This window comes from Aedes albopictus, chromosome 1 (genome assembly GCF_035046485.1).
Source record: "Aedes albopictus strain Foshan chromosome 1, AalbF5, whole genome shotgun sequence".
NCBI classification, from domain to species: Eukaryota; Metazoa; Arthropoda; class Insecta; order Diptera; family Culicidae; genus Aedes; species Aedes albopictus.
The window spans coordinates 263,734,719-263,744,421 of NC_085136.1; the positions used below are offsets into that span (position 1 = coordinate 263,734,719).

The 9,703-nt window shown below is 42.6% G+C and overlaps 1 protein-coding gene and 1 long non-coding RNA gene across 2 annotated transcripts; both read right to left on the minus strand.

The window, feature by feature from the left end:
• Positions 1-5,961: 5,961 nt before the first annotated feature.
• On the minus strand, positions 5,962-6,422 carry LOC134291679 (uncharacterized). Its single transcript, XM_062859751.1, has 2 exons — positions 6,348-6,422; positions 5,962-6,288 (listed from the first exon to the last, which is right to left on the minus strand). The coding sequence occupies exons 1-2, from the start codon at positions 6,420-6,422 to the stop codon at positions 5,962-5,964; spliced, it is 402 nt and encodes a 133-aa protein (XP_062715735.1).
• Positions 6,423-8,634: 2,212 nt separating this feature from the next.
• Positions 8,635-9,336, minus strand: LOC115259777 (uncharacterized). The gene is made up of 4 exons (XR_003894256.2): positions 9,056-9,336; positions 8,907-8,990; positions 8,786-8,850; positions 8,635-8,730 (listed from the first exon to the last, which is right to left on the minus strand). It is a non-coding gene; the product is annotated as an uncharacterized LOC115259777 (long non-coding RNA).
• Between the last annotated feature and the right edge of the window lie 367 nt (positions 9,337-9,703).

Here is a 9,703-nt window from a genome sequence, read left to right on the forward strand (position 1 = left end):
TTATTCTCATAGTTACCTGTATCAATACACATCCAACTGTTATCTGTAATCCCCCTGACATTTCATGAGTAATTCCAAGATAGTTTTGAAGTATTTCAGACCAACCAAACTACTTCGGGGACCATAGCTTCACTTGCGATAATAGCTTTTGCCAATACGTTAAGTAGTGTTGCATCTGCTGTATTTACCAAAGTAGTTTGAGGAACAATAAGCGTTGTTCTATATTTTTGGGATATTATGGGTCATCTATACTCAAGAACTGTTTGGATAACCTAGGATATCCCAACTGATCAGCTACCGTCTTTTGAACTTTCAGAGGACTTACTGGTCATGATAGATTATAAATCGTAGCTATGTGTAATGAAAGAAATTACTGTTACATTCCTTGACTTCAGGATCTGAACTTTAGAACAGTTTGGATGACCTAGGATATCCCGACTGATCAGGATACTGTCTATGAAACTCCCAGAAGGCTGACTGGACATGATAGAATACAAATTGAAGCTTTGTATAATGAAAGAAGTTACCGTTACACCCTAGGTTACACCCGTAGACTCCCGGATCTGAACTTAAGAACAGTTTGGATTATCTAGGATATTCCGACTGATCTGATACTGACTATTTAACTTTCAGAAGAATTGCTGGAAATGATAGAATACAAATGATAGCTTTGCATAATGAAAGAAGTTACCGCTACACCCGTAGACTTCAGGATCTAAACTCAAGAACAGTTTGGATGACCTAGGTTATCCAGAAAAAATATTCTATGCTGTTGAGAACCAAAACCACAGAAATACGTGAAAAAAAAAAACTCTATAGTAACGCTTAGAAAAAATCCGGATTAAAAGGGTTAAAACTTCTCAGATCACCTGTAGCGCACCTGAGACCCTCCGAAAGCCATAAACGCCCCTGTAACGCCTCTAAAACCCCCCAAAAAATCCTGAAATGTCACCGAAAACCCCCTGAGACCCCAAATGACGCACCTGATTGTGAGGCCCTTGGAAACCGCCGAAAACACTCATGTAACATTCAGATTCTCTGAATCTTAAAAAAAAATCCGTAAACCCCCTGAAGCCCCTTTGAACCCCATGTAACACACTTGAGACCCTCCGAAACGCCCGAAAACGTCCCAGTAATGCCTCTTGAACTCCCCGAAAATCATCTGAAACTTTTTGGAATGCCTTCGAAAACCCCTCTGAAACTTCCTCGGACCCTCTGTAACGCATATAATTTCTGCAGAAAGTTCTTTTGGGATACCAACAGGAGTTTCTTCGGAGATTCTTTCAGGAGTTCCGTTGAAGATTCCCCCTAATATTCCAATCAGGAATTTCCCCACAAGTTTCTTTTGATGTCTCTCCAGGAGTTTATTCAGCGATATCTCCACTAGTTCCTCCTCCAGGAGTTCCTTCGAGGATTTGTGCAAAAGGTAATTCAATAAATTTCAATCAGTGCATCCTCTAGAATTCCAATCAGGGACTTCTCTTGGTGTTTCTTTAGTAATCTATCTAGAAATTCCTTCGTGGATCTCTGTAGGAGTTCCTTCAGCTATTCTTCCAGGAGCATTCAGGGATACATCCAGAAGTTCCATGAAGGGTTCCTATAGGAGTTCCTTTTGAGATATCTCCTGGAATTTCTGCAAGGATTCCTCCTGGAAATCTTTCAGGGGTTTCCAGAATTCCGCCAGGAATTACCCCAGTAGTTCCTTTAATACTTTCAGCAGGAGTCCCATCAAGGATTCCTTCCAGATTTTTTTAGAAAATTTCTTTTGGCATCAGGGTTCAGTCTACGAGTTTACTTAGGGATACCTCCCGAAGTTCTTTTAGAGATTCTTCCAGGAATTGCACCTGAAAGTTTTTCGAAGATTTTTCCAGAAGGATTCAGGAATGCATCCAGGAATTACATCAAAGATTTCTCTAGAAACTCCTTCAGAGATTCCTACCAGGGTCCCTTCATTGATTCTTCTAGGAGTTCTTTAAAGAATTCCTTTAGGAATATAATCAGTCATATCTTCAGGTTTTCCTTGATGGATCTCTCATAGACTTCCTACAAGCATTCCTCCAGGATTTCTTTCAGGTAATCCTTCAGAATTTCCTTCTGGGCTTACGCCTGAAATTTTTTTAGGGATTGCTACTGGAAATTTTTCGGGAGCTTATCCTGGTAATCCTTCGGGGATTCCTCTTAGAACTCCTAAGGGGATTACTCCGGGAAAATCTTCCATTGAGGGTTCCTCCTGGAAATCCTTTGGGGATTTCTTTTGGTACCTCTTCGGGAATTTCCTCCTGGAATTTCTTCTAGGATTCCTCCTGGAATTTCATCTAGGTTTCCTCCTGGAATTTCTTCTGGAATTCGGGGATTCTTCCTGCAAATCTTTCGAGGATTCCTCCTGGAAATCTTTAGGGAATTCCTTCTAGAAATAATTCCGGGCTTTCTTCTGGAAATCCTCCGGGGATTCTAGCTGGAAATCCTTCGAAGATTTCTCCTGGTAAGCCTTCGGGGACTCCTCCTGGAAATCCTTCGGGGATTCTTTCTGCAAATCTTTCGAGGATTGCTCCCAGAAATCTTTTGGGGATTCCTCCTGAAAATTCTTCGAGGATTCTTGCTGGAAATCCTTCGGAGATTTCTCCTGGTTAGCCTTCAAGGACTCCTTCTGGAAATCCTGGAGTTCCATTGGAAATTGCTCCTGGAGTTCCTTCGGGAATTCCTCTTGGAATTCATTCGGGGATCCCTCCTGGGAGTCCTCCTGGAATTCCTTGAAGAATTGCTACTGCAATTCCTTCGGCAATCACACCTGGTATTCCCACAGGAATCCCTACTGGAATTCCTTCGGGAATCTCTCCTGGAATTTCTTCGGGAATTCGTTCTGGTAATCCTTCGGGAATTCCTCGTAGAAATCCTATGAGGATTCTTCGTGGATATCCTTTGAGGATTCCTCATGGGAATCCTTTGAAAACTAAGTCTAGAAATCCTTATAGCATTCTTCCTGAAAATCCCTCGGGGATTCCATCTGGAGTTCCCTTGGGGATTTCTCCAGGGGAATTTTTCGGTGATTTAGCCTGGAAGCCCTCCAAGGATTCCTCCTGAAAATACTGTGGAGAGTCCTTCTGGAATTCTTTTGGGGATTCCTGTTGAAATTCCTACGGGGATTCCTTCTGGAATTCCTTCGGGGCTTCTTCCTGAAATTATTTTAGAAACTCCTTTGGAGAATCCTCCTGGAAACACTTCGAGGATTATTCCTAGAAATCCTTTAAGGATTCATCCAAAGGATTAAATCCTTTGAAGACTCCTAATGGAATTCCTACGGGGTTCCTTTTGGAAATCCTGTGAGGATTTTTCATGAAAATCCTTTCGTGTTTCTATTTCTGGAAATCCTTCGAGGATATCTCCTGGAATATCTTTGGGAATTCCTGCTGGAATTTCTTCGGGGATTCCTCCTGCAAAACCTACGACGATTCCTCTTGGAAATACTTCGGGTTTCCTTTTAGAAACTTCTATGGAATTTTGTCTGAAGTTTCTTCTAGGGTTTATCCTGGAATTCCATCTAGGATTCCTCCTGGAATTTCCTCTTAAGAATCCTTTGGGGATTCTTCTTGGAAATCCTACGGAAATTGTTTCTGTAAATCCTTCGAGGATTCCTTCTCCAAATTTCGTGGAGATTCCTTCCTTGCTGCAAATCTTTCGGAGATTTCTCCTGGTGAGCCTTTGAGGATTCCTTCTGCAAATCCTGAAATTCTTTCAAGAATCTCTCCTGGAATTCCATCGGGAATCCCTCCTTCGGGAATCTCTCCTGGAATTCCTCAGGTTATCCTTCGGGAATTTTTCGTGGAAATCCTTCGAGAGTTTAGTATGGAAATTCTTCTAGGATCCATTCTGAAAATCCCACGGAAATTCCTTCTGGAGATTCCTCGAGGATTCCTCCTGGAAATCTGTTGGGAAGTCAGCCTGAAAACCCCCCGAGGATTCCTCCTGGAAATACTTTGGAGATTCCTCCTGGAGATACATTGGAGATTCCTGCTGGAGTTCCAACAGGGATTCCTGCTGGAATTCCTTCAGGGGTACTTCCTGGAATTTTTCGGAGACTCCTTTGGGGATCGCTCCTAGAACATTCGGAGATTTCTCCCGGAAATTCTTCGGGAATTCCTCCTGGAAATCCTTCAAGGATTAATCCTGGAAATTCTTTGAGGTTTCCTCCTGGAAATCCTTTGTGGACTCCTTTTGGAAATTCTTCTTGGGTTCTACTGGAATTCTTCCAAAGACTCCTCCTCGAATTTCTTCGGAGATTCCTCTTAAAATTCCTTCAAGGGTTCCTCCTGTAATCCCCATGGGAATGCTTCCTGGAATCCCTTTGGGAATTCCTTTCAGAACTCTTTCGGAAATTCCTGCTGAAAATCTTTCGTAGATTCCCTTGGAATTTCTTCCGAGAATCCTCCTAGAAATCCTTCGGGGAATTCTCTTGAAAATACTTCGGAGGTACCTTCTGGAAATTTTGTGGGGATACCTTATGGAGTTTCTTTGGAAATTGGTGCTGGAATTCCTGCTGTAGATCCTTTGGGGATTTTCGTGAAATTCTTTCAGAGACTCCTACTGGAGTTTCTTCGGAGATTCCTCTTGAAATTCCTTCGAGGATTCCTCCTGGAATTCCTTTAAGAATTCTTCCTGGAATTGCTTTGGAAATTTATTTTGTAACTCCTTCGGTAATTCCTCTTGAAATTCCTTCAAGAATTCCTCTTGGCATTCTTCCGGCAATTTCTCCTGGAATCTCCTCTGGGATTCTCCTGAAATCCCTACAGGAATTCCTCGTGGCATCTCTTCTGGAATTTCTCTAAAATTTCGTTCAAGGATTTCTCTAGGAATTTCTGCTGGGATCTCTTGAGAAGAGATTCTTGATGCACCAGGGATTTCTGCAGAAGTTCCTTGAAAGATTTATTCAGCAGTTCTTTGAGAGATTCCTCTGGGCAAGACCTGTGTCTTCATTTGCCCTTGTTTATCGTACAAGGCGCCCATTCGCCTTTTATAGACAATGCGCAAAACCCCTCATTTTCAGCCCTTTCTGTGCATGGTCCTGCATCCAGGAGTTCCTTCAGAAATTCCTCCTGCTGTGCAACATTGCTTTAGAAGGTGTAATAAGGAGAGCGGTGGTAAGCACAAATGGAACGGTTTTCACGAAGTCCGTTCAGCTGCTTTGTTTCTGTTCCCGATCGTCAGAACAAACACCGATCTTTTAGTTGCAGACTTAGCAGCAGGAATTTCCTCTTATTGTACGGTGCTGACAGTAGCCGGAATACTTATGCAATTCGTCATGCAAATACTCGAAGTAATCCGAAATTTCACTGATGTGCATCAAATGCTAACTCACTGTGTACAATGGGATCGACCAATTCTTTTACTGTTCTGTTCTTGTTCTGTCAGCTGCTGTCCAATCTGTCAGTCCACTCGGTGATAGCCGCTCAGTTGCGAGTGAACGGACGGTGGTAAAACCGTCGTTTCACGGTCAACAATGTTGCCGGTAACATCCCCTGCCCCGTGAACCACTTCCGTTTCCGGTGCGACTTCATCCGCCTTCTTCTCGTTGCTCGCAACATCCAGGACTGCCGGCTTCACTACCGGCCTGGCGAAGACTTCTCGAGCTGTCCGTACTACTGTACGTCGAACTTGGCCTGATTTGTCCGGAAAGACTTCTAGAATCCGTCCTCTTTCCCAACTGTTCCGTGTTTGTTCATCTACTATCACGACTAGGTCACCAGGCTCCAAAGGTTTCACATTCTCGAACCACTATGTCCTCCTTGTTAGCATCATCGGCTGATACTTCAGCACCCATCTGCGCCAGAACTCGTCCACAATGTTGCTAGCGACTGACCAGCTGTCTCGAAGACAGACTGACTGATCTACTGTAGGCTGTTTTATGCCGCTTGACCTGTACAGCAAGAAGTGATTCGGAGTGAGTGCTTCTTGATCTGTTGTTTCCTAAGGTACGTAGGTCAGAGGACGACTGTTTACGATCCCCTCTGCTTCCAGCATTATGGTTTCGAACACCTCGTCATTCGGATGATGCGTACTGTCGGATATTGCTGCCATTGCTACTTTTACGGACTTCATCATTCGCTCCCACGGACCTCCCATATGCGGGGCTGAAGGAACGTTGAAGTGCCACTGCGTACGGGCGTTGGTGAACGTGGCCGCACAATCGTCGTTAATGGCCTTGGTTCGCTGGATATCTTCTGTCAACTGACGACTAGCTCCCACAAAGTTGATACCGTTAACCGAGAATACTTCCAGCGGTTCACGAAACGCCTAAAAGCCATTACGTAAGACTTGGTTGATAGACTGTGTGCCACTGCTCGGCAACACGCCTGGATGCTTCGCTTGGTATGAAATCGATGGAGCTTGATCGGTTCTGCCGCCAACTCGTAGAACCCTTTTTTCATCCAGGAACGGAGACAGTGCACGAATTGGACTGTCTTTCGCCACACATTTTCCTTCGCCAAACAGCTGAACTTCTTCCGAATACGCCTTTGCTTGTACTTGCCGAAAAAAGGTTTCTTCTACTTTCGCGAATCACTCTGGCTGAGTATTTTGAGTGATCTAGTCCCGCTTGTTGAGTGCCTCCATGTTGCTACAGCTCGGTGGACGTATGCTGTTGCTCGTAGTAATCTGTTCCAGTTTGAAAAACATTGCGCTTCTACCACTTAACCCTTTAAAAGGCCGAGAAAACTAGGAGAGTTGTCAACGCATACTATTATGGAAATGATTATATACATGATAACATGTACAAAACAATTTTTGATTGAAAGAAACTCTCAAAAATCTGCCCGTTTACCCCAAAAACGAGTTTTTGAGGTGGCAATATAGTTGCCACTGCCCGCTTAGCCCTTTCGGGACGGAGCGCAAAAACGTAAAATCTTCATACAAATGGCTCAACTTTGGCTCTCCAGAACTCTTATATCTCAACAAAACAACAATTATTTTTCCTCATTTGGCAGAACTACTCATTATCTTTCGATATCTAGCTTTAACTACCTAGATAAAACGGAAATAAAAAATATGCGACAGATAAAACTTTTTCATGTGTTACAGTTTTTGTCCACTTTTTGTTTAACTTGTAGTGGTAAATCTCAGAGGAAACGTAAACAAAAGTTTGTTTGCACACATACAAGTATAAGTAATGGTTGAATTATTTAAACAGTTTACATAACATAAAACGAAGACTAAACAGATGAAAAAATACACAAAACTGTTATCGCTCAACAGCACAATTCTGCTGGTTCGTCACGAAAGGGTTAGGCCATCAGCAGCGCTGGTGGCAATATTCTTGCCACTGCCCGTTTAGGGTATTTTTCTTCTTTGGACTTCGACAAAAAGCCGGAAAACAGATTTTAGAGTGGATTAGGGTTTAACCCGTAATATAAACTGTGTAGTTCAGCTTATGTCAACCCATAATTTGATTATTTCTTAAAATATTTACCAAATTTATAATTTTACAATAAGTTTGAACTAATTTTCTTCACGCGGTCAAATTTAGCCAATTTTGAGTTTAAAAATGGCTCCCAAATTATTGTTAAAGCTTTGTTTAGGACCAAAAAAAAAAATACCAGGCGTTGTTAATAATCCCAATTTTACGTGAACCAAAAAAAAAGTTTAAAATAAATTGTTATAAAACAAAATACAAACAGTAGGTGGCAATATAGTTGCCACTGCCTTATAAAGGGTTAATGTTCGGTGTACTCAAGAGTGTACTTCAACAAGACGAGTTTCTTCAGCCGTCACATCTGCTTCCGCTGTATCTCCTGGCCGTTCCGTAGGCCAACGACGGTGAAACAGTGCAGAAATGGAGCTTATTTTGTACTCCGCAGAACTCTACGATGGAACAAAGTTCGACGTCATATAGCGTACCATCTACGACGGATTACAGATGGAAAACGGGACTTGGAGAAGGCGAATGAACCACAAGCTGCATCAACTGGTGAGAGAACCAACAATCGTCCACACCGCGAAAATCGGCAGGCTACGGTGGGCGGGTTACGTCATCAGGATGTTGGATAGCAACCCGACTAAAATGGTTCTCGAGGATCATTCGACCGGTACTTACAAGAAGAAGTGGTGCGCCGCAAGCTAGATGGGTCGATCAAGTGGAGGACGATCTGCGGACTCTTCGCAGAGTGCAGAACTGGAGACACACACCCATGGACCGTTCAGAATGGAGACGACTCCCATGTACAGCAGAGGGCACTCTGGCCTTAGTCTGACCTGTAAGGTAAGTAAGTATGTAGTATTGAACATTTTGAATTTCGACGAACGGGGAATAAGCTTAATTGAATATTTGTCAAAATGGTGAACTTGGCACGTTGAAGTTGATACAAACGACATAAAAAGATATACAGAGAGAGACCCTCCCTACTCATGTTTTATTTATTTCGTAAAACAACACTAAACTTTCCGCACCCAGTAGTGAGGCCAAGCGCAAACGTTGCGCCTCAAGGGACACAAAAAGTTTCTTTCGTAACCGTTTTGAATTATTTTTCGGGCAGCCTTGGTAACGACTTTGGTCTCCCCCTTTTTATCCAACCAAATCCAACAGAAAAAAAAATCCTAAAAGAGATTTTGAAAAAGGTTCAGCAAACAGCATAAACATTTCGGCAGCTCGGTTTTGATCCTTCCTCCTGATATGTACCTATACGTACTGTTCGGACAGGGAAGGGAAACGATTTTGATAGCAGCTAACACGCAGCTTCAAAGCTGAAATGTATTAAATTTAATCAGTTGCGTCCAATAATATACATTATTACCTTACATTTTCGTTTTCTTCTTTGTTGTGTCTTGTCCGAACTGATTTCTATTGTGTTTGCATGTACTGTCCTAGATTTAATAAATTCATTTCAATTTAGCTCTCTTTTTTGTTGGGCTACACTTACTTGCATGTAACTGGTATTTGCGTGGACTACTGATTAAGAGTAAACTAACTGCCGTACTACTTAGAACCGTACTAATAGTTTTAGCTAGAATAGGTTTAGGAGTAAGTTTCAAATAGCACGTAAGAAAAATGCATGTTTTAGAAATTCACCTAGGTTTTACAATTCAGTTTGATTTCTGACTTTCACGGCTGCTTACGAATAGTTATTATAATAAATTCACTCAGTAGTTATATCAATAAATTAATGCAATTCACTTAGTGTTAACTTCACATGCAAAGCAGGTCTATAGTTCTTGTCGGTTTTTCTCGGTTTATGCTCCATATGACACTTCACCACGCTGTCTGCTGGCCTGACGTCTATGCTGATACGGCTGTCATCTGGGGTGGTACTGAACTCACTCAGCTGCCGCGCGAATATGCCCAGTGGTTTCGCAACACGTACGGGGGTTCCGTGTGCGGTCAAACTTTTGGGATCCTTATTTTTCGGCAGGCGAGGATTTTATGTTGTTTCGGCATTATGCTAAGCTACCGCCTACAGAACAGAATGTTGGAACTTTTCCTCATTTCATGCGGATGAGGTAAGTTGCGGTTCATGCTGACGACGACGACGATGACGACGCTGCTTTCCGTACGCTGCTACCGCACCCCAAAAACAAGGACTGACCATGTCAGGGAAAATTTTCATTTATTTTCCTTAATTATTTGCGTATTTTTCACTGCCCGGCTCGGATGCCGGGCAACGCAGTTCCTTTTTCATTTTTATGAAGAGGTGGGGTTTTCTGCTGTTAGGATGGAGAA

Coding starts and splice junctions, on each gene's coding strand:
- LOC134291679 (XM_062859751.1), bottom strand. CDS start 6,422: ATGAAAAAAGGGTTCTACGAGTTGGCGGCAGAACCGATCAAGCTCCAT. Junction 6,289..6,347: donor ATACCAAGCGAAGCATCCAG/GCGTGTTGCCGA, acceptor AATGGCTTTTAG/GCGTTTCGTGAACCGCTGGA.